Source organism: Pleurodeles waltl, chromosome 3_1 (assembly GCF_031143425.1).
Source record: "Pleurodeles waltl isolate 20211129_DDA chromosome 3_1, aPleWal1.hap1.20221129, whole genome shotgun sequence".
Lineage (NCBI taxonomy): Eukaryota > Metazoa > Chordata > Amphibia > Caudata > Salamandridae > Pleurodeles > Pleurodeles waltl.
In genome coordinates this window covers 1,529,000,312-1,529,025,383 of record NC_090440.1, presented here as the reverse complement: position 1 = coordinate 1,529,025,383, position 25,072 = coordinate 1,529,000,312, and the positions used below count along the sequence as shown (strand labels likewise).

At 45.0% G+C, this 25,072-nt stretch overlaps 1 protein-coding gene across 7 annotated transcripts in view; it reads right to left on the bottom strand.

Moving 5' to 3' along the window:
* EYA3 (EYA transcriptional coactivator and phosphatase 3) overlaps window positions 1-25,072 on the bottom strand; it is a 900,226-nt gene that overhangs the window by 383,050 nt on the left and 492,104 nt on the right. For 4 of the 7 annotated variants that reach the window (XM_069225117.1, XM_069225114.1, XM_069225113.1 and 1 more), the window contains one exon: window positions 18,260-18,443. In XM_069225117.1, coding sequence (XP_069081218.1) covers window positions 18,260-18,443 — 184 coding nt within the window. The remainder of the gene's footprint in view (window positions 1-18,259; window positions 18,444-25,072) is intronic. The other 3 variants (XM_069225116.1, XM_069225118.1, XM_069225115.1) reach the window with 1 other exon arrangement.

Here is a 25,072-nt window from a genome sequence, read left to right as displayed (position 1 = left end):
ATTAGCATGTTCTTATGTGAGTAGAATGGTATGGGACTATGATGTAATCCATGGATGAGTCCTTGGAAGTGTCTTGCCAGCCGTGAAGGTCTGTTGCATCTTTGGAGCCAATACAAACTTTTTGTTAATCCAGAGTCAAGCTGCATTGAACTAATGTTGTGCCGTTTTCAACATTATACTGAGCCCCACCCTGCAAACTGCAATCGTATTGCACACCACTGTTAATTAAATTTGACTACATGCAATAAACCGAAATGTAGCCATGTGTGGAAATTTGACTGAGGGAATTAGAAGTATATGTGGCAGCATGTAGAAATCTGACTGCACACAAGTAGCATACATTGGACAGCTAAACATAATGTGTAACTGCAACTAGTAAAACCTGACCATACAGATAACTGACTTTTCTACAGGCCACACAACACACAAGTATGAAACTTCAAATGTTTTTCAACTCCCCTTTAATGGTTAGTGTAAATGCACATATGGTGCCCATACCCAACCTGGCAGAGTTGACTGTGGACAATTACAGTGTTGAAGCTATTTATTGTGAAGCTAAACAATAAACGTTACACACTGCATACATGTTCCACCAAGATATATTATTCTAATACTTCTATCCAGCTGCACTGTGCCCTTCAACTGACATCACTATCTCATCCTAAAGACTATTATAATGTCTTCCGTCACTAAGCCATGAGGCTCATATATAAACATAAAGAGTTTACACATTGCACACCCATATACCACACACATGTAATAAAAAATGACAGCCGGGCAAGTATTTTATGTGACAGGGCCCTGGGAGGAAGGACAGAAGAAATCAAGGAGCTAAACACTGGATGGGAGCATTTCCCATCAAACATGAAACATCTTTTTTTGGAGTAACCCCACCAGGATCTGAGGGACACTCTCCACTATGTAGGCTGAAGTACTTGGACAGTGGAACATTAAAACACTTCACTTTCAGGAGACCAGAACGTCAAAGCCACTGGGAGGAAAAAAGCAAGGTTCTGGCGAAGTAGGACATTACATCATGGCACGATTTCCCAGACAAAGAAGGGACTTTCAATGTATCAGAGCCAATTTCACTCAGTATTAGTGTTTGGATTGCCATGACAACTTGAGAAAAAGTGCATGTATGTGCTTCTCATCTGTGCCTCTGACCACTACCAGGATGTGCTGAGGGAATGTTTTTATGCCAGTCAAGATGTTGGTGCAGCTGCTGTTGCTGGGCATGTTATGCCTGATTGGTGCAGAAAAAGAGTGCCAAAGTGTGATGGGCCATAATGAGAAAGCTATCCTTCACATTCTAGTTCTGGGAGGCAATAGTGCCTGCATTTGAAAAAAAAATGATGAATACAGTGGGACGTACTGAAATGGAGCACGTGATGGTAAGATGCATATGAATATGCTGGTGGTATACTGAGAAGAGTGTATGTGCAAAGATAAGGGAGGCGCGTACCAACTCTAACCCTAAATACTTACACTTCTTCCGACCGTGTCATGCAAAGTCCCTAGAGCATCTCCGAAAAGAGGAGGAGCTGTTGTGGGGTGCTCTAGGGAACACCGTAACAGTTGTAGAAGCTGTTTGATGTCCAATGGAAAGTCCAAGGTATGCTATATGTACATGGAATACTTAATCTGTTGCCTTTGGCTGGAGGTCACTGTGTGGAAGCTCCTGGTAGGCCGAGTGCACCTATCAACCTTCACTCATCATTCAGTTGACATTTGTAGGAATTTTCTAATTCAGTCCTTTTTAAGTGTTTTATATTTTGTTTATTGGCCTTTCTCCTGGGTTTGGTTTTAGGAGCAGGTGTGACCTTTTATTGGAGAGATTAGCCACTCCTAAGGTACTATTTAAATAAGGCTAGCGTTCTAGCGGTTGGCTTATTTGGGTGCCTCCATCTAGCCTACTCATAGAAGACGCAAATGCTGCGGATGTGAGCAGCACCCTCGGAGTCCGGAGTGTGCCCAGCGCCAGCCATGCTGCCACTTCCACTAGGATAATGCCCAAGGTGAGGTGATACTCTATCATTTAATGATAACAGCAAATCCTGGAGTATGTCACCCTCCTGACCTTCTTAATGTAGAACACTTTAAGGATAACATGCTTACCTGTTCTTGTTGTGGGTTCAGTTTTAATTGCCCAGGTAAGTGTAAATGCTTGGCCTTTCGTGACAGTAATTCCAATGACTTCTTCAACAAACCTCCTTTTCACCTTCCCTATCAACAGTCCTCATGTAAGGTCTGCCTCATTACTGTAGATCACTTTCCAAGCATTCTTTTGACGTGTTTAATCTTTTAGAAGACAGTTGGGGCTTTATGATCCTCACTAAAACTTGGATGAAGGAAACATCAGCACAGGATATTGCGTCTGCAATTCCCCTTGGCTTCCTGATCCATTTTGTAAATTGCAGGGAAAACAGGGGGTGGTATTCCTTTCATTTGTTTAAGGCCCCGTGTGTGTGCAAATCTAAAACTGATTTGAGGCATGAAATATAGAGGGACTCATCTATACTTTCAAGCTGTTGCCCCCGTTCTCTTTTTCAGGAGCTCTTATATACAAATCACTTGATTGTCAAAACAATAATCTTACAACTATATGATTGCCCAACTTTCCCTTCAGTATTCAAATCTTACGGACTTAGGTGATTTTAATTTGCACATAGATGATCCCAAATGCCTCTGTGTCGCTCAGCTCAACCTTGTTTTAGCAAGTATGAATCTCCCTCAATTAATTACCACCCCTAAGCATTAGGCAGGCCCTATCCTAGATCTGATCTTTTCTAATCTTCACAATCTCAAGGTACTTTATGGTGACTTTCTCATTTGGTCAGATAATTTTTTTGTGTCCTTTTACTGTAGCTGTAGGGCTCGGCAGAAGAAAATAGCAAACCTCCAATTCTCTCCAGTGCATGGGATAAAATTAGAGTTTTTTTTTTTTCTCAATACCTGAAATCCTCTATTCCTCCTTTAACTGGCATCCTAGATTTAGATGTACCAAACGTCAATAAATGGTTAACCAATGTCGTTGACCACAGCACTGCTTAAAATGCACGTTGCCAGGTGATCCCAACCTATGACCCCTTGGTTCTCATCCACCTTAAAGGAGAAAAAGAGCCAGTGTAAAATTTTGGAGCGCCAATGGAGAAAGTCTAACAATCCTGTGGCAAAAGTTAAACATAAATTTGCATTGAAAACATTGCATAAATCGATTTACAAATCCCAGAAATAATGTTTTTCTTCTGTTATAGCCACTGCCTTGTGAATTGTCCAAAAATGTAAATTCTAAAACATAGGACAAAATTCAGAATATTTACCTGAAATTCCTCTCAGCATCCCCTTCTAATGTTCATGTGGGGTTAGGGTTAAATCTGGGTCCTCAATTACTAAACGTTTATTTTATTTCCGAGGATGATTCTCTTAAAGAGCATCAGAAATGCACATCTGGCTCAGCCATGGGAGCCATGCCCTCCCTAATTTTTAAGGATGGTCTCTTCTACCATCAACCCCGTGTTAAATAAAATCTTGAATTTTGATTAGTCGCTTGATTCATGGTAGTTGCCACCGGGCTAGAAATATGCATTTCTACTTCCACTACTAAAGAAATCTAAAGCACTCCCTGCAAACCATAACAATTATCTCTCCTCTACGAGCTGCTGCTAAAATGTTAGAGAAACTGGTCAACATGCACGTAACCTTTTATACGGCTTTATTAACCTGCTAAATGATTCCCAGTCGGGCTTCTGCTCAAGGGTCAAATAAAATTTAGATTTGGAGTTGTCTGCCACAGTAGTTATGCTGGACTTATCTGCCGCCTTCGATACGGTCTCACACTCTACTCTGTGATCGAATCAGATTGGCAGGCATTCAGAGTCAGGCATTTGCATGGTTAAAATTCCTTCTCAAGAGTAGATCACAGTTGGTTCCCCTCCATCCTTTTACAGACTTCCAAAAACCACTATAGTATAGAGTCCCTCAGAATGCACCTCTGAGCCCCACAGTTTTCAATCTATATCTAGTTATGTTGGCTAAGTGGAAGGTGTAGGTAGTGTATGCTGACCACACTCCTCTCCTATTGTCTTTTCAGAAGCATAATAACAAGGATTCAACTATGCCAAAAACTGCCTTCAGGGAGCTGGTGAGTGGAAGAATGAAAATTAAATTCAGAAAAAAATGAAATCCTTCTTTTTAGACCGCAGTACCTCCTGATTTTTGTAGGTGTTGGCCATGTGAACTTAATCCATCCCACACCCCCACTTCTTCCAGAAGCTTGGGAATAATTTTCAGCTGTAATTTCTCCATTTCACCGCAAATCCAAACGAAACGGCATCTACTATTTGTTTTGCACAACTTAAATGATGAAGAAAATGCTTCATCTGTTTCCCATCAACACGCAGAAAACAACTGTCCATACAATGGTTAGGTCTAAATTGGATTATGTAAATATTCTCTATTTGTGCTTTCCCTCTTCCCTAACCCATATACTTCAGTCAGTACACATAGCTAATCCTATTTAAATCTGTGGCAACCATTAAAAGATTATGTAGGCAATGAATCTGTAACTGCACGAAATGTAATATGCCATTCATCAGCAACACTGTGATCCTCCAACATATCTCCTAGCTAAGACCAACCTAAATTTGAAGACAACCAGACAATGCATGGTTTATACCAGCAAGGAATGTGCAAAACACCAAAAACCATGTGTGCTGATCAACTGACAATTAGGTAGGCACTCTGAGGCTTTGTTTCAATCAAGCATATCCTGTTTATGTAGGACTGGATTTTCAGTTGGCCATGATCTGGCTTATTGTGTATGACATTTCTCCTATTTCCATCTTGGATTGTTTGAACACTGTAAAGTGATCGAACTTTGGAACAAATCATATTGGAGTTCAATGGATACATTATAAAACCATGACAATATAAATTAATATGAATTACCGTCTCATCTATAATAAATGTTCTTATGGATGACTATTCAGTGTCATTTCTATTACAATACGGATAATAGTCTCAATTGTTGTAGTATTTTGAGCTTTGTGCTGAGCAATAACTAGGATAGTGTGAGTCATAAACTTGGCTCTATTGAGGGTAAAATACATAAGAATGATGCCTTCTAATTTTTATATGCAGGCCACTGCTTAGTCCACTTTGTCGACAGACTATCAATAGCAAACGTCTTGGTGATAGAGATATGTACAAACATGTAAAAAAAAAAAAACGTAAGGTAATTTTTTTTTTTTTTTTCTTTTAAAAGAGTTTGAGATTGGTAGGCTATTCTATCAAATCTGAATTTCCTGTACACAGAAACTAAAAGAGGGAAGGCCACAATAACAGATTCAAGAGCATGTGCTCTCTTAGAAATATTTCCTATGAAATGAGGTTGGTATGTGTCTTACTAACGATTACATGAGTTTTAATAGAGATGCAATCGTGTATTTCTAATTTTTGGAGTGCAAGCAAGGTGGGGGTATTCATTCCATAGAACATTGGTGGATACTGATTTAAGAATAGACGCATATCTATGCTGGTTTTATTTTAGTTCTTTATTAAATTCTTATTTAAGTAGATGTAATATATGTATCTTACAGCCCTGAAGATGTTCTGAATGCCAGAACGAAATGCCTACGCCAAGTTTTTATTAGGGTATGAACATAACCGAAAATATGCAATAGTTTTATTAAGAAATCAAATGGTAAATTTTGAAGTTTATTCTTGGAGCAGTGAATCAACAAACTAAATATCAACAGTTCATTTGATGTAGGATTTTCAGCCTACAGGAATGAGCGCACCTCCCAAGATGTAAGTCTGGCGGAGTGTTACTTGCAAACACTAATACGAACGCTAATCAGTGGATGCTGATGTCTCCACTGATACTGTGGAGAGTGTTGGAGATGCGGTGAAAGCATCCAAAACTCCCATTATAAATTGGATTTTGGCAATATATAGTTGCATTAGTGGAAAGAATGATCTTTGTGGTTAGAAATCCTCCTCCATCATATGCTCGGTCTTACCCTGTGTTAGTCTGACTGAGTGGTTCTATATAACCTGACCACATGGGGATTCCCCACTATCATTCTGTTTCAACAGCAGAGTGCCTTACTCTGCTGGGCTGAAGGTAAACACAAATTGTGCCCCTCCCACAGTGGAAAGTACTACTACTACCTCACCAGGATATGAGGAGATCGATAGAAGTGATTGGATTACCTCTATATTCCCTACGGCTGTGGAGATAAGAGTGGTTCACAGTCAAGAATAGGTTTGGGTGCTACTATAAATCTGAATTTCCCAGAATGATTCAGGTCCTGTGAGTTCTCTGCCGGACCACAATGTACTACTCCTTAAAGCGAGATACCCTCCAAAGAACCCACTAGAGTAAAATATCTTTCAATGCATCGGTAGCCTATCTGTGTAAACAGTGACTCTGCAAACTAGTTGGAGCTTTAAAAGCTTTAGGACTGATCTGAGTTTGTTGCACACTTATTAAGAACTACCACATTTACAGCAGCCTCATATCATTTTATCATACTATTAACAGGACACTTTAATGGAACTGATTACTTTGGCTGACGTCTTCAGTGGGATGGGAATGTCAGTTCATTTAGAGAATGGGAGTGGTCGAGCTTTGAGGGATTTATGGCTACTCTCAACTACGTATCCACAAAAACCATTGAACTAACACTTTACACCAAAAACCGCTGTGAAACAAGGACAAAAGATCAATATTTTGCAGCATATTTGTAACTTTTTCGGATCTGTTTGGCAGTTTAATTTCAAAGACGGCGACCATGAGAATCGATCTGGCAACATCATCAGCCGGGGACAGTAAACGTCCACTATAAAAACACTCACACTGAAACAACATCTCGCCCTTTAACATATATTAGGCAGATAGTCTATTGTTAATCAAATACTATTATTTTATTGCTTAAGAATTATACATATTCTCGAGTCATGCTTCAGCTAATACCTTCATTTGCCTTGTTCCTTATTTTTTAAATTCTAAATCCTTGTTGTAGTATGTAAATACTTGACAATAACTCACTGAGTGTTGTGACTGATTGCCAAACCCTCGTCTGTCAGTGTTGAAACTCAAATAGGAACACTTTGGCACCAAATGCAGAGTGTAACACAATTAATGACATTGGGAACCAGTGTGAAACTAATTGCTAATTCTAAATTAATTTTCAACTATGTAGTTGGATAGTAGTGTTTTTTTTAAAATGATTTATTAGGTTTAAAAAAAGGAAAATAAAATTATCGGATCCTGTCTGGGAAGAAGGTCTTGCACTATATAGCAGTAAGTTAGTATCTAAATGCAATGCCCAACAAACTGAAGCGTGTATACAGATGGACTCAACAAAATCAGCCACCGAAAAGCAATAGGGACTATGAAAGCAGAGGTAACCAAACCTATGATATCTTTCCAAAAGTGTTGAGGAACTGCAGTTGCCATTCAGGTAACATGTTTTGTTGTTTTGCCAGCCTACTCTGCCCAGGTCCAACATATTTCTAGCTTAGTGCAAGCCAATATCACCTCATTCAACCCAAAAAAGGGAGACAAGTTTTTCCCTTAGATCCAGTAGCTTATGGTAATTTACAGTGGACTGAAACCTGTCCCCTTGATTCTGAAACCATTTGGACCATCTTCCAGCCCATGTGGTTTCAGAAATAAAGCTGTACAAAAGCATAACAAGTCTTTAACCATGAATTCCACTTTCTCAGATGCTACTGGCAACCAGTCAGTGTCAAATGCCCACACCATCAATAAGAAATCTTAAGTGCAGTACACTTCTGCAGCTCTTCTTCCGATTTCATAATTTCTGATAAACTGGATATATGCCCAGAAGTCATTTGCCACAAGCATAGTGAGGGCTACTTCTTAATAATGTTCCAGACTCAGCTGCTAAAGATGGAGGTTAAGGAAGACTACTGTCCCATCTCCCCAATTTACGATATGACCGATAATTAGAGGCAGCTAAATTTGGATACATAAGCCTTTCTACTTCACCAATACTGGGGAGAGTGCATAAGGGCTGGGCACAGTAAATGGGTATTGCATGTAATGGTTAGGACCTTTCAAATGTCCCCTTGAATGTTAGAAGTATCAGTCTTGCATGGGAGAGGACATAACAGCAACAGTGCAGCCTGGTGTCCCAAACATCCTGCAGGGAGGATCACACAGAAGTTACTAGTAAAGTTCCAGGTGAAGGGATGCATAAACGCACTTTTGTTCCTCACACTTTACTTAATATATGCAAACCTAAGCACAGTTTTAAAGTATGTTTCAGAAGAACTAATCAGGACAAACTCACAAGCAACCAAATGCAGGCCCGGTTCCCGGTTATAATAAAGGAAAACAGTGGTTCACTTGGAAAACTTACTTTAAATCATTTGGCATTGTTGGGATCATCATTTAGTCAATAAAAATCAATGAGTGAAAAAAAATATTTTACCAACCGCATTAGTAGGAAGGTATCAGCCGCCCAATATGAAGAACCCAATAAAGCAAACAGTTTTATTATTACTTTATACTTACGAGGTAGACAAGGGGAAACTGATAACATTATAGTTAGCTTAAGTCGTATTTAAACAAAGGGCCGTCGACAGTTACACGTGAACTAAGGAAACAGGTATGAAATACATGTTTAGAATATTTACACTGTGATAAACTATCTCAGACATGCCTATGGTCCTATGACGTTCGTTTCACTTGCAGCCTCCTAAAAGGTAATAAAATCCTCTACTGGGAATAAATCCCCAAGTGTGTTCACACTTTGTCAGTTTGTAATGAACCGTTGCCAACTTGCCTCTTTTCTATCATAAAAGGCTTTTAAAGAGGAGGATGAAATCAGAAGATTGCTTAATGGTTGTGGGGTGGGATTAAAATATTTGCTCAGAGGTCTTTTGGCTTTTGTAAAATGTTATTGGGATAATCTTCTGAAAAGTCAACTACTGAGGATGGTTTTGTTTGTTTCTGTTTGAACACCTACATGTCCTAATAATTTTCCTTGCATTCTGTCTTTAAGAATTGGCTTCAGCAATCTCCTGGAGTCATGGTCCAGCTCAAAGCACCACAAGCAAACCAGGTGGGTGTCCATCACAGATACTTGTCTGTGGCAGGCTTCACGGGGTTTAAAACCCAGTTATTTATTTTTCACGAGATCCATAAGCAAAAATGCTTGGGAAAAAAGTGGTAACAAACCCACTGTGGTAGCTCTTCCAGACCAAAGAATGGAACTGAAATCAGCGAGCTGAGGTGGTGCCTTTATAAGCACCACACATGCATGTCCTATCTGGCACAGACAACACTAACGCAGAGCCTTTCGATGCAACCTAGCAGTATGCAGGCGTACTGCTCAACATTTTCTGTATTTAGTCTGATAACTGAGGAATATTCTAGGGTAAGAAATCTGCAGCTAGAAGTCTCTATCATATGCCTGCAAGCACAAATGGTGATTATAGACTGTTCTGTTTGCCACTTCCGAAGGGAAGCGATGTCAGCACAGTCACACAATGCCAGCTACCAGTATAAAGGACTACTGTTTTAAGGGATTCAGTTTCTGGATCCAGTCCGACGCTTGACAATATGCAAAAGGTGAGGAATCTAGAGTTAAAAGTATCCATCAAAATTTCAATCCTCCAAGGGGATAAAGGTAAATGCACTCATAAGACTAGAGAAAAGCCCACAACATAAGAAAATGTAAAGTTAAAGTACAAAATGCCAAAACACAGATTTTTACCCAGCCATATGCAGACATTGAAATACTGTATTATAGACTCATAAAACTATTAGGAGGTCATTTTAGATGACACATGATGCGTTTTAATGTAACCAGAAATCTACGGTGAAATAGCAGGAGGAAGGGGACTAAGAGCACTGAACAAGTGCCCCAAGGAAGGCAACAGTTTGATACAAATGTGAGATAAATAAATGTGAGAAAAATAAAGGACTGTCAAGAAAAGAAACTATATTGTGTTGCCATACACCATGAAAGACACCAGACATACCCAGCTCGATAAAATACAAGACCTAAGCCCACAGAGCCTGACAATAGCGAGCATCCTTGCCACTCTTTATTACCACCAATTCTAACTAGTTGCTAAGAATAGGAGGCCAGCTGAGGTATTTGATCAGTTTATATTCTCAGTGTCTGATAAACAAGAAGGTTTTACTGGGACGAGTACCCTAAACTTCACAAGTATCTTGTTTGGTATAGTTCCTTAAGGACTGCTTAAAATGCTTCAACATGTTCTAAAGAGCAAGCAATTAACCTTTGGTAACAAATTATCTGGTAGAGACATATTCTAGTTGCAGATTCCTTACCTTAGAATTTCCCCCAGGCATCAGACTGGATCTGGAGATTTTTCTTCGTGCAGCACCCTTGAGCGCTGTCAGGTGGTGTTTGTCAACTCTGCGTGTCGTCGTGGTCGCCATGATGATGTAGCGATTGTATATAAACACCCCCTGGAGCACTGATGTCAGTTTCTTTTCACAACTTTCCACGCCAGTAGAGCAGAGCCATGAAGGACACTAACACTAGTGAGCCAAAACTAGTGCCCTGAAAGGGAGACCCTGTGTAGGAAGTTGGCTCTGTATATACTATCTCAAAGTGAGAGACAGTGTGCACAGAGTCCAAGGGTTTCCCTTAGAGGTTGATAGTGGCAAAATTAGATAATACTAATGCTCTATTTTCTGGTAGCGTGGACGAGCAGTAGGCTTATCAGAGGGTAGTGTTAAGCATTTGTTTCACACACACAGGCAATAAATGAGGAACACACACTCAGAGACTTACTCAAGGCCAATAGGTTCTACATAGAAAAATATATTTTCTTAATTTATTTTTAGAACCACAAGATTCAAATTTGAGGTAAGTACATAAAACGTAAGGTACTTCACACAGGTAAGTATAGAACTTGCATTTAAAACAGTAGTACACATAGTTTTGGTTAAAACGGAAAATAGCTATTTTAAAAGTGGACATTGCAGAAATCAACAGTTCCTGGGGGGGTGAGTAAACGTTAGTTTCTCAGGTAAGTATAGCACTTACACAGTCAGTGTCCTGGGCTTGGGCAGCCCACCGTTGGGCGTTCAAGGCAAGCCCAGAGCCACAGCAACAGCAACATAGGGCCAGTCAGGTGCAGAAGTCAAAGGAGGGCCCAAAACACATAGGAGCCTATGGAGAACAGGGTTGCTCCGGTTCCAGTCTGCTAGCACGTAAGTACCTGCATCCTCGGGGAGCAGACCAGGGGGGTTTTGTAGAGCACTGGGTGGGACACACAAGCACACCCTCAGCGGCACAGGGGCGGCCGGGTGCAGTGTGCAAAGTAGGCATTGCGTTTGCTATTGAAAACAATGGAGGGACCCAGGGGTCACTCTGGCGATGCAGGCAGGGCACAGGGGGGCTCCTCGGGCCAGCTACAGACTGGGCTAAGATGAGGGCTGCCTGCTGGTCACTCCTGCACTGGTAGGTGGTTCCTCTCGGTCCTGGGGGCTGCGGGTGCAGTGCTTGGTCCAGGCGTTGGGTCCCTTTGTTACCAGGTGGTCGCGGTCAGGGGGAGCCTCTGGATCCTCTCTGCAGGTGTCACTGTGGGGGCGCGACTCAGGGTGTCCACATCATTGGAGTCGCCTGGGAGTCCTTTCTGCAGTGTTTGTTGTCCTGAACTCGAGCCGGAGTGTCAGGTGCAGAGTGTGAAGCCTCATGCTTCTGGCAGGAAGCGAGAGTCTCTTTAAAGTTGCTTCTTTGTTGCAATTTTGTTGCTGTTTCTGAATAGAGCCACTGTCCTCAGGAGTTTCTTGGTCCTTTAGGTGCAGGTCAGTCCTCAGATGTCGCTGGTCTCGCTGGATGTGTCACTGTGCAGGTTCTTTGAGTCTGGAGACAGGCCGGTAGGGCTGGGGCCAAGTCAGTTGTCATCTCCGTCGTCTGCGGGGCTTTCAGGTCAGCAGTCCTTTCTTCAGGTTGCAGGAATCTGATTTCCTGGGTTCAGGGTCACCCCTAAATACTCAATTTAGGGGTGTGTTTAGGTCTGGTGGGTAGTAGCCAACGGCTACTGCCCTGGAGGGTGGCTACACCCTCTTTGTGCCACCTCCTCCCTGAGGGGAGGGGGGCACATCCCCATTCCTATTGGGGGAATCCTCCAAAACCAAGATGGGGGATTTCTTAAGGCATGGGACACCTCAGCTCAGGACACCTTAGGGGCTGTCCTGACTGGTTGGTGACTCCTCCGTGTTTTTCTCATTATCTCTTCTGGACTTGCCGCCAAAAGTAGGGGCGGGCATCTCCACTAGCTGGGATGCCCTGGGACGCCGCAACAACAGGCATGAGCCTTTGAGGCTCAACGCCAGGCGTTACAGTTCCTGCAGGGGGCGGTGAGAAGCACCTCCACCCAGTGCAGGCTTTGTTCCTGGCCAAAGAGTGACAAAGGCACTCACCCCATGTGGCCAGAAACTTGTCTGGTTGTGGCAGGCTGGCAGGAACCCGTCAGCCTAACACTAGGAATTGGACTGGTATACAGGGGGCATCTCTAAGATACCCTCTGTGTGCATTTTTCTATAAATCTCACACTGGAATCAGAGTGACTTTATTGTGCTGAGAAGTTTGATACCAAACTTCCCAGATTTCAGTGTAGCCATTATGGAACTGTGGAGTTGGTAATTGGCAGACTCCCAGACCATATACTCTTTATGGCTACTCTGCACTTACAATGTCTAAGGTTTGGCTTAGACACTGTAGGGGCATAGTGCTCATGCACATCCGCCCTCACCTGTGGTATAGTGCACCCTGCCTTAGGGCTGTAAGGCCTGCTAGAGGGGTGACTTACCTATGCCACAGGCAGTGGGTTGAGGGCATGGCACCCTGAGGGGAGTGCCATGTCGACTTAGTCATTTTCTTTCCACCAGCACACACAAGCTGTAAGGCAGTGTGCATGTGCCGAGTGAGGGGTCTCTAGGGTGGCATAATACATGCTGCAGCCCTTAGAGACCTTCCCTGGCCACAGGGCCCTTCAGACCAGGGGTACTAGTTACAAGGGACTTATCTGTTTGCCAGGGCTGTGCCAATTGTGGGAACAAAGGTACAGTTTAGGGAAAGAACACAGGTGCTGGGGCCAGACTAGCAGGGTCCCACCACACTTTCAATCATAACTGGCATCAATAAAAGGCAAAATGTTAAGGGGTAACCATGCCAAGGGAGGCATTTCCCTTCACCCTGACCCTAGAAATCAGTTAGCAAGCAGGGAGGATCGGTAGGTCAGTAAGGAAAATGCAACTGCCAAAGTAGCTGTCTCTACAGACATGACTATCCAGGCAGCAGTGCTTTGTGAATGTGTGCAAGGATGCCCATGTTGCTGCCTGGCACATAACCAGGATCGAAACTCTGTGCCAACGCAGTGGTTGCAGTAGTTGCTCTGGTGGAATGAGCATGCAAACCCTAAGGGGGCTGCTTTTTTTTGCCAAAGCGTAGCACAACTTGATATAGAGGGCAACCCATCGAGAGATGGTCTGCTTCTGCACCACCCATCCTTCCTTCGCACCCACACAACCAACAAAGAGTTGATCGTCCACCTGGAAGTCTTTGGTACAATTGAGGTAGAAAGGCAATGCTCTTTTTGAATCCAGGCGGTGGAGTCTCTCCTCTTCATGAGAAGGATGTGGGGGTGCGTAAAAAGTAAACAGTGATGGATTTGCCTACATGAAATGGTGTGACTACTTTAGGGAGGTAAGAGGCCCTAGTACGACTCAGCACTTTGTCAGGATGGACAGAGAGAAATCGTGGCCTGGAAGAAAGAGCTTGGCGCTCACTTCAAGAGGTAACGGCAATGAGAAAGGCTGTCTTTAAAGTGAGAAGCTGCAAGGGAGAGTTATATAGTGGCTCCAAAAGGAGCACACATAAGATACTCAAGTACTAAATTTAAATCCCACTGTGGAATTATGAATGGAGTAGGAGAGAACATGCAAGTGAGTTTCTTAAGAAATCACCCAACCATGGGAGATTTGAACAAGGATGGTTGATCTGGCAGTCTGAGAAAGGCAGAGAGTGCAGACAGGTAGCCTTTAAGGATGCTCAAAGAAGGTCCCTGCTGGGCAAGAGAGGATAAACAGTAAAACCTCAGACAGAGGGGTAAAAAGGAGATAAACAGACTTGTTGGTACACCATGCCATCAATGTGTTGCACCGACAGGCGTATACCGTTTTGGTGAAGGGGTGCCTGCCTGCAAGATTACGTATTGCGGACTTCAGGCGGAAAGTCAAAAGCAGTCAACTGCCGCTGTTCAATCTCCATGCAAGGAGGCAGAGACTGGACAGGTCTGGGTGGAGAACCGCCCCTGCTGCACCGACATAAGATCCTACCAAAGGGACACTCTGATCGGAGGATCCATGACCATGCTCAGAAGCTCAGGATACCATACTCTTTGTGCTAAGTCCGGAGCCACAAGAATGACTTGGGCTGGGTCATTCTTGATCTTCAGAACTCTGGGCAGAAGTGGTATTGATGGAAAGGAGTAAAGGAGGCCTGAGTTTCACTCAAGATGAGGTGTCGCTGAACGAGTGCTGCCTTGGAAACTCCAACGGGCAAAACAGCTGACACCGAGTGATCTCTGCGGAGGCAAACAGATCTAACCAAGGCTCTCCCCAATGCTGAAAGAGACCTTGCCCCACCTCTGGATGGAGATGCCATTTGAGATCAACCATCCATCGACAGCTGAGTTTGTCTGCTCTGGTGTTCAGAGAGCCCGCCAGATGTTGAGTCACAGGGGATATGCGCTAACATTCCAGCCATGTCCCGGGGTGCAGAGCCTCTTCACAAATGGTCCAGGACCCCACTCCGTCCTGCTTGTTGCAGTACCCCATGGCGGTGGTGTTGTCGGGGAACAACTGCACCACTTTCCTTTGGAGAGAGGGAAGGAATGCTTTACATGCAAGCATGATTGCCATGAGCTCTAGAAAACTGACAAGGAGCGTGGGCTTCGCCAGAGATCAGGCACCTCTGATCTCCGCCTCCCCACGTGGCCGTCCAGTCTCAGGAGTGACACATCTGTCACCACTGAGATCTGGTTGGGGATGGGAGAGGGATTTGCCTCTGACCCATTAGCGATTCAAAAGTCACCACTGCAGGTCTTGTGCAGTTCTCTATGAGCTCTGGAACATGTCTGAGAGATTCCCCTGATGCTGCAGCCACTGGAACTTGAGGTCCCACTGCAGAGCCCACATATGCCATCTGGCATGTGTCACCAACAGGATGCAGCAGCCGTGAGGCCCAGCAGCCTCAGTCATTCTCACCAAAACCCAAGACAGAGGACGAAACATCAGTATCATAGCCTGAATATCCTGGACTAGCTTTTCAGGAGGATAGGCCTGAAACTGCACTGCATCCAGAGCAGCTCCGATGAAAGTTAGCATCTGAGAGGGAGTCAGGTGTGACTTCACGATGTTTATAGTGAACCCCAGCAAATCCAGGAGGTTTGCCATAGTCTAGAGGTGTGAGTTGACAGCCTGGGTCGAGCCCCCCTTCAGCAGCCAGTAGTCTAGGTAGGGGAAGACAAACCCCTGACCTGCGCAGATGAGCTCCAACCACTGCAATCACTTTCATGAACACCAGAGGGGCACTGGTAAGGCCAAAAGGTAGCACGGTGAACACAAAGTGCTTGTGAACTACAAAGAATAGCAAGTAACATTTGTGGGCAGGCAGGATGGGAACATGAAAGTAGGCGCCTTGCAAGCCCAACGCTACATCCAGTCTCAAGGGTAGATAGGACCTGAGCTAGAGGAAGCATTTTGAACTTCTCCTTTTTGAGGAACAGGAGGTCTAGGATAGGGTGGAGGTCCTTGTCCTTTTTGGGCACTAGAAAATAGCAGGAATAACAACCACAACCTACTTCTGGCACAGGGACCCTCCCTATGGCTCCCTTGGCCAAGAGAGCCGTAACTTTCTTGCGGAGAAGTGCCAGGTGATCCTCAGTCATCAGATCGTAGGATGGTGGCATGGCCGAATGGGTAGTCTCGAAGGCGAGGGAGCAGACGCTTTGGACTATTTGCAAACCCCACCTGTCCATCGTTATGGATTCCCAGTAGGGCAGGTGATGGCAGATCCTGCCCAAAACTGGTCCAGGATGGAGCGATGGACTAGGAATTTTTGGAGACTGCAGCGGGGGTAGAGGTGGAATGGGCAGACGGCTGGATCCCTGATCCACACACACGTGTGATCCCGCATCCACACAGAGGTAGTGCAGAATGTGTGGCACGGTGGCTGGATGGAAATGGATGCGATCGATCTGCCCATTGAGTCAGTCGTATCCAGCCCACAACGTGTAGTGAACTTAGCTGCATCCCTTCCGTCAGCAACAGCTTGGAAGATTATGGCACGGGTCTCCTCCAGGACCTGTGGCAGCGCCCGTGCCACCGTATCCCATAAGGTATGAGAATAGCAGCCCAAAAGGCATGTGTTGTTCACAGACTGCAATGTCAGACTGGAGGAAGAGAACATTTTCTTCATAAGTTGATCCAGTCTCTGATTTCCTATCCGCATACGGATCGGAATGCATTCGAGGAAGAAGAAGCCTGACTGACAAGGCTCTCACGCGTAGGATGATGGGTAAGGAGTTTAGGGTTGTTCGACAGAGGCTGACTGTGGAGGGCAATCGCCCTGTTCACCGGAGTCTGTGTGTTGGGCTTAGACCAGGCATCCAGAAGGACATCAGTGAGGGATTCATTGAAAGGTAGGAGAGGTTCCGAGGTGGAAGCCCCAGACTGAAGCACCTCAGTCAAGAAGTTAGTCCTGAAAGCCACAGAAGGTAGTGCAAGGCCGATGACTTCAGCTGCCCTCCTCACCACCAGAGAATATGACACTCCCTCCTCTGTAGCCAGGGTACAGGGGAAAAAGCATGCCAGCATCAGGAGATGTATCCTGACCACTAGCTTTGCCCAATTCCTGTGCCCAGTCCAGTTCAGGGTCTTCCAGCTGGAATTCTAAAGGGTCCGGCGAACCCTCCATACTTTACCCGTATCCATACCCATACGAATAAGGGTCAGAATCGAACCTTCGGTATCAGTATGGGCTTAACGTTTATCGTGGACCTGACTGACGGCGGAAGCGTCAACATCTTTGCTGGTGTAGTGGGAGGTCACGTTGGCATGACCGGCGCCAGCACGGATCCTACAATGGATGTGAGGGGCACACCAGAGCCAGGGCCGAAGGAGCTGGCATGCAACCCGAGGTGGTCCCCTCTGACCCCACCGAGCCCGAAGGTGTCGCAAAGGGGTCAGTCTGCCCAATTATGAGGCGCATGGCCTCATAGAATTTCTTAAGTTGGGCAGTGGTCATGCGGGCTCCCAGAAACTCGGGGAGGCCCAGAGTCTGCACAGAAACATGCATTGAAGACTGATGCCTACAGCATCGAAGATCTTCCCACGCCGCATCATCCGAGTGGCGAGGCGAAGTCGAAGAATGTTTCGTCTCCCTGGACAACTTATTTTTGTGACCCAAATCTCCGGAGGACTTCGAATGGGACAAAAAAAAGGAGTGGTGATGACTCCTTGATGGTCTCGTGACCTCACTCTTGACCGAGAACAGGAGCTACGTGGAATTGAGCGCCATGCCACCATGAGCTTAGGGACCGATCCCTCAAAGCCTTTGGGGTTATGGCCCAGCACGACGTCAGGTCACGCTCTAGAAACCACAAACACACAAGGTGTGGATCCATCATCAACATCATTCGGTGACAGAGTCACAAGGCTTAAAACCGGTCTTCCGTGACATCCTCGATGTCAAAAATTCAACAAAATGGTCAAAGGCAGGCATAAAAGGGGTCAAAGGCAGACATAAATGGGTAGCTCTCTCCGGATCTGCACGCAGTCAGGCGTGGAAAGAAAATAACAGTGCGTCGGGGTGTCGCCTATATACAATCGTGATGTCATCGCGTAGACCAAAGAAGCATGTTGAATCGACCGACCCCACCTGACAGCATGCAAGGATACTGCTCTAAGACAAGTCTCCGGATCCAGACCGCCGCCTATGGGAAATTCTTTAACTTTTTACTTTAATATTAGAGCCATTTCCTAAGACATAATTGATAACAGTCGAAACTTAGGCAAAAGATTAAACTTTACAACTTATGCTGCAGTTTCTTACACCTGGCAGTTTTTGGTGGTTTTATTTGAAGGGCATTTGGTCACTTTATCAACAACAGTACTTAAAATATGTACAGAAAAACAAATCAAAGAATATTAAACGCCAAAACAAAGTCAGTTTACCAGATGGAAGTCTTGACGTTCTCAAGGGGGACATACCAATATCTACTTTAGCAGTCTGGTATTCGGATGTTGATACCGTGTTTGTCTCTGTGACTGTGCCTGTTGGAGCTGTGACGCTGTAGGAAGATCCTGGGTAACACTGCTGGTACTGGCCTTGACCAAGGACTGTATATGATGGATAATCCTAGTAAAAAGAGCACTGGATTTAGTGGCTGCACTGCAAAACCCATTACAGTGCATATGGGCATACATGCCGAACTTTGTCCTCTCTCACGGTGTAGCATGCACCAACTGTCCCACCCTTCCACCAATTCTGCTCTAAGCAGATCTCATGGTCTACAACTTAAAAATACAGATTTTTTCAAAAAGCCATACTTGCTTCACACCAACTTATTCCATGATTGCTTACCAGTTTTTCTGTATTATGTCTCAGTAACATTGGCTTAAAGTAATATGTCAGAATACAAATTAAATGGAAATCCTGAAGGCCCAATATATACCAGAGGGCTACCAGCAGAAATAAATTCAGTGGTAAAGAGGGAGTCGGGCGACAAGAAGCTTCAAGGAATGCTCCCTCACCACCTTTGGATTAATGGTGCAGCATTTCGACAAGACTTGGAACCGTGGTCTAGCTCCAACCACCAAACACACACTAGTTGAGCATCTGTCACAGACATCAGTCAGTGACAGGAACCATATAGCTTAAACACCACTGGTTTCTTGGGGACATACGTAACACGCTGGGAGACAAGGTCTCGAAAAAAAAGCACAACAAAATGTTGAGCAAAAATGTCAACCGAAACAATACCTGAGGTAGCTTTCTCTGAATCTGCACTGAATGGTGTTGAAAGTAAAGAACGGATGTCTGCATGCTTGGGGAGACGCCTATTGAGGCACGCTTAAGACACATCCAGCACGGATTATGACAACGATGCAGACGCAGAGCTGAATGGCGCTACCTAGCAGTGAACAAAGATACTACTTGAAGTTTCCGGATCCATTCTGACGGCATAGGGTTATTCCAAGGTAAGGAATCCGCAGTTAGAAGTCTCAAGCAGATAGTATGAGATAATAAGGGTCAACCCATTTATCAATTAGCAGCTGTCATGTTTACAGAGGGAGGAATTCAGCTTGCTGTAAGCACCTAATCACCCAAAGAGACATTAAATGAAAGAAAGTGAAAACTAAACTATAAGAACAGAATAGAATAAACTGAAAAAGATTTCAAGTTACTATTCTGTTTACGCCCCAGCATCCTTTTATAGAATTATAAAAAAAAAAAAAGGCAAAACCTTTTTCAACAATTTCATACAACCTTAACAGGCTGCTGCATAATAATAAAGGACAAACTGTAGTGCAAATGGCAGAGACTCAGGAGCTTAAGTAACCAAAGCTCCAAGAAACATGCACACCATGTTGGGAAGACAACTCATTTGGAAACCTTGAGGTTCTGTTACAGTAGATTCCCAGAAATGAATTACATTAAGGGTAAGTAGGAAAGTAGCCTCTTTTTAGCATGGTTACCCCCCCACATTTTGCCTGTTTGTCAGGGATCAGGCTAACAAGGACCCCAGTGATTATGCTCTCTCCCTTCTAACTTGGTAACTCGTACCATTTTCTCCCCACATTTGTCATACTGGTGCCCCCCAAGTAAGTCCCTAGTATATGATAACCAGGTAATTGGGGTACCAGGGGATCCCCATGGGCTGAAGCATGTATTATGATACCCATGGGGAGCCCATGCAAAGTGGTCGGCAGGCCTGCCATTGCAGCCTGCGTGAAAGGGTGCATGCACCCTTTTTCACCATAGGTCACTGCACCAGGTCACTATACGTCAACCCTACGGAAGGCACTCCTAGCCCGGAGGGTGGGGTGCAAGTACCTGTGTGTGAGGCCATCCCTGCACTAGCAGAGGTGTCCCCACAAACTCCACTGCAATTTTCATGGACTTTGCAGAGATTTTAGGCATGTACTAGACATAGGTCACTACCTATGTCCTGTTACAAAATGGTAACTCCGAACCTAGGCATGTTCGGTGTCAAACATGTCAGAATCATACCCTAATACTGCTGCCAGTACTGGAAGTATGATTGTATGCACTCTGGGAGCTCCTTAGGGGACTGCCAGCATTGCTCCTACCAGCCTTCCAGGGTTTTCCTGGCACCCCAAGCTGCTGCCACCTCTCGGACATGTTTCTGCCCTCCTGCTGCTTCAACAACTCAAACCCAGGAAGGCAGAACAAAGGATTTCCTTTGGGAGGGCGGGGTAACACCCTCTTCCCTTTGGAAATAGGTGTTAAATGGTTTGGGAGGGGTAGCCTCCCCAAGCCACTGGTATGTTTTGACGGGCACATTTGGCTTTGTGCAGAAGCCAGTCTACACCGGTTCAGGGACCTTCTCTGCTCTGACACGAAACTGGGCGATGGAAAGGGCAGAGACCACTCCCCTGTCCATCACCACCACTGAGGTTGTGCCCAGAGCTCCTCCAGAGGGTCCATGGATTCTGCCATCTTGAATCGAAGGTTGGCAGGTACCCATGGGGGCATCTGAGTAGCCAGGCCAGGCAGGTGACGTCCGAGCCCCTTCCTGATCGGTGGTCACCTGGCTAGGTGACCAATCCCCCTTTCAGGGCTATTTAGGGTCTCTCCTTTGGGTGGGTCCTCAGATTCGGCTTGCAAGATTCCAGCAGGATTCCTCTGCAACCTTACTTTTACTTCTAGCCACTGGAACCGTGACTGGACCCTCCAAGAACCGACAATCTGCATCCACGAAGAAGACTCTTCTTGCAATATTGTTTCCACAGCTCCTTACAGCTTCTTCAACATTTCCTCAGTTGTGCATCCTCGGAGGGCGGCAAGCCTTCAGGAGACGGAAGGAGGAATCAATCCCCTGCATCCGCAGGCACCTACTGCAATGACAACCGACTGCGTGGCTCTCCTCTCATCCTGAGCTGCGTAGATCCTGCATCACTAGTGGTGGTCCGCAGAAGTCCTCTTGGTCCTCTCTGCCAGCTGTCCAACTATGGTGGAGGTAAGCCCCTGCCTTCCCATGCAGGATTTCCTGCACCGACACCCGACTGCAATTCTTCTTCCAGCGTGGGACCTCGTCTGCATTCCTCAGGAACTCTTTACCGACTCCGGGCTAACTTTCTTAACATCACCACTGACCAACTCCTGCATCCACAGCTGGGAGGGTAGTAGCTCCTACACCTCATGGACTCTTCTGTGACTTCTGGACTTTGTTCCCTTCTTCCACAGGTCTCTTTCTTCAGGAATCCACAGCTGGTTTCTTGTAGTCTTGTCTGGGTGTTGCATTTTCTTCTTTTCCTTCCTTTTGGGTGGTTTGGGGAAAATATTCCTTTCTTCCTGGTCGCTAGGGGGCACTGTGGTACGTACCTTTGGGGTTTCCTAGTACCCCCAGCTCCCCTCTACACATTCCACTTACCTAGATGGGGGTCCCGTGTTTGCATTCCATTTTTTAGTATATGGTTTGGGCTCCCCCTAGGGTCACTATTGTCTAATTGCATTTGCACTGTTTTCTATTACTTTCTATGCCTATTGCCAATAATTAGGGTATATATTTAGTGTGTTACTTCCCATTGGAGGGTTGCCTCTCTAGTACATTTTGGTATTGTTTCACTGAAATAAAGTATCTTTATTTTTGTAACACGGATTGTTTTCTTTCATGCGTTTAAGTGCTGTAAGACTACAGTGGTATTGCATGAGCTTTGCATGTCTCTTGATAAGCCTTGGCTGCTCATCCACAGCTACGTCTAGAGAGCCTGGCTTCTAGACACTGCCTACACTACTCTAATAAGGGAACCATGGACCTGGTATAAGGTGTAAGTACCACAGGTACCCACCACATATCACGCCAGCTTCATACAGGGTAGAACACAATATTGATTAGGAAATTCAGCAAAATTTCCCTATAATCTAGAAAAGTGGGCAGATATGGTAGGTGTACTGCTGCAAAATTGAAGAATGGTCATTAAATTGTAACTGTGCTGTCTATGGTTTTAATAATTATGATCCACAAATGTTCCTAGATAAGAAACTGAGTCAGCTCAGATGAGGAATTCATATTTAATATCTAGAATGGAAAATGTTACTCTGTAAGCAACTGTTCATGTCATGCAATGCTGGAGATTCACCTGCTATGCATACTCCTACCATCTAGTGTTGGGCCCGGATGCATTTAAGTCGTTTTCTCTTTAAGAAGTCTTTCAAGTCACGAGGAGGAGCGATAATGCTATGACCTCAGATTGCAAGGTCGAGGGACCTGGAATCAGGGTGTCTGATTTCTCCATGGTTCTGCATGAGAAGGCCTGGCCTGTTGGGGAGCCTCTTGTGTGTAACCAGAGAGAGTTTGAGCAGAGTTGTGAACCATGGATGGCAAGCCCATGTGGGAGCTACCAGGATGAGTTTGAGGGACATCTGCCAAAGCCTCCGAACCACAAATAGAAGAAGAGGGAGAGGAGGAAAAGTGTAAGCAAATATCCCTGACCAGCTCATCCATAATGCATTGCCGCTGGACTGAGTGTGGAAACCTGGAGGCGAAGTTTGGGCATTTGGTGCTTTCTGCTGTTGTGAACAGGTCTATCTAAGGGAACCCCCACCTGTGAAATTAACAGAGGAGGATTTGTGGGTGGCGTTCCCACTTGTGGACTTGTTGTCTCATTCTGCTGAGTAGGTCAGCAAAGCCTGTGTCCATCCCCAGAAGGTACTCCGCCAACAAATAATCTTGTGGCAAACCGCCCAATGCAAAATGGTCTGAGAAAACAGACAGCCCTCCCTTCATTCCCCCCCCAACTTCAGTTTTTTAAGGTAGCACATGGCTGTCATATCGTCAAACAAGACAAGGGCAACCTTGTTTATCGCATGAGGTGGGAAGGGCTTCAACACTAACTGAATGGATAGAAGCTCCAAGTAGTTGATGTGTAGACCACGGTATTTGGTCTCCCACTGACTCTGTATAGTCAGATTTGTAAGTGTACACCCAACACAGTGAGGGAGACGTCGGTTGTAACAATCATCTGCAGAAGAGGCTTGAGGAAAGGTCGCTCTTGCAACAGGCTGTTGGTGTTCCACCACTGCAGAGAGTGATGAGTGTGACAGCCGATCAACACTAGATCATCCCAATGACTTTTTGGCTGAGACAACTGGTGCAGCAAGCCTTCCTGAAGCCTCACATGAGGTACTATAGCAGTGCAGGAGGCCATCATGCCAAAGAGGTGCATGAGTATACAGACTATAAATTGCTGATCTGGTTGGAACAAGAGAATCGGTGTCTGAAAGGACTGGATCCAGGCAGAATTTGGATAGGCTAAACCTACCTCTGTGATGAGAACAGTCCCTGAGTAAGGCTTGATTTGTTGAGGCTGGAGGAAGGATTTAGTGGCACTGATGGTAAACCCTAAGCGATGAAGCATATCTATTGTGACTTATTTGCAGCGATGTGGACAGATGGCAGCTTTGATAACCCAATCGCCCAGACATGGGAAAACATGGACGCCCTGTCTGAGGAGGTGAACAGCTACTGCCACAGGAACTTGGTGAACACCCTATGTTCCTTAGTGACCTCAAAGGGAAGCACCTTGAACTGGCAGTGCCTTCCGCCAACCACAAATTTGAGATATTGGGAATGAGATGGGTGTATTGGGATGTGGAAATACGCATCCTTTAGAGCTAGCGCGGCCACAAAGTCGCCTTGCTGGAGAAGCGGGATGACATCCTAATGAGATACCATGTGAAAATGCTCTGATAGGTATGTATTCATTTAGGGGCTTGAGGGACCCATCTTTTCTGGTAGGAAGTACAGTAAGTACATTCCAATAACTTTGCTGTAGACTTGGGATGTGTTCTATACCCCTTTGTGAGCTCCATAAAAAAAACACATTGGATAATATCCAACACTCACTGGTCTGAGGAGATGGTTTGCCGGGTGGGAAAGAAATCTTGTAGGTGTCCTCCAACAGGTCTTGTTTAGTCAGGGTTTGGTGGCGTGTGTAGCTCCTTTTGGGGAACTACCCTTGCCTCTGGAACTGTTGCCCTACGGGACCCTCTAAAATAATCCCTAGGAGAGGCCTGCTGGCCCTGGGCGTACTGATAAGATGTGGAGGCTTTAGAAGAGTTTGCTATGCCCTCATAATTTTTGCTGTCTTGGTATCTTTTTTTTTTTTTAAAGGCAGAGCGCACAAGCGCTCTGGCCTGTTGTAATCTCTCTGTGAGCTTTTAACCATGCCCACTACTGCTATTCATTCTTTGTTGTGCTAGTCTAAAATGCTTCATTTTTATTGGTGCATTTTGTGAAATGTTCCCTCTGTGTGCTGAGTTCCCTCCAAGGTGATTTCACTAAGTGAACATTTTTGTGGGCCATCACACTACATCAAGCTTTCTGCTGTTACAGCGTGTGATGGCCCCTCCTTCGGTTTCAGTTTGCCTTTCATTCCAGTTGCGATCCTTTCTAGACATTCACGCAGGGAGCCAATAACTCTCGCACTCACTCATGGCGGCCGTGGCGATTTGAACTGACTTGCTTATGTCAACTGTTTTACTTTTCATTTTCAATTTATGTGGCAAGAAAAGTCCAGTTTGGAATTTACAACACAAATAGCTCTAACTCGAACAAACTCGAGACCATTACATTGCAAATGCTTTTTTTTTTTCTTACCAAAGCTTGGTCCACTTATGGGCCAAAAAGGTGTTCCCCCATAAAAAAAAAAAGGCATGTTTATCAGGTTCCGCAGAGATACAGAGCCAAGCATTTCTGCATAGCAGAATGTTAGTATTTACCCCTAGCAGAGGTTTTCAGC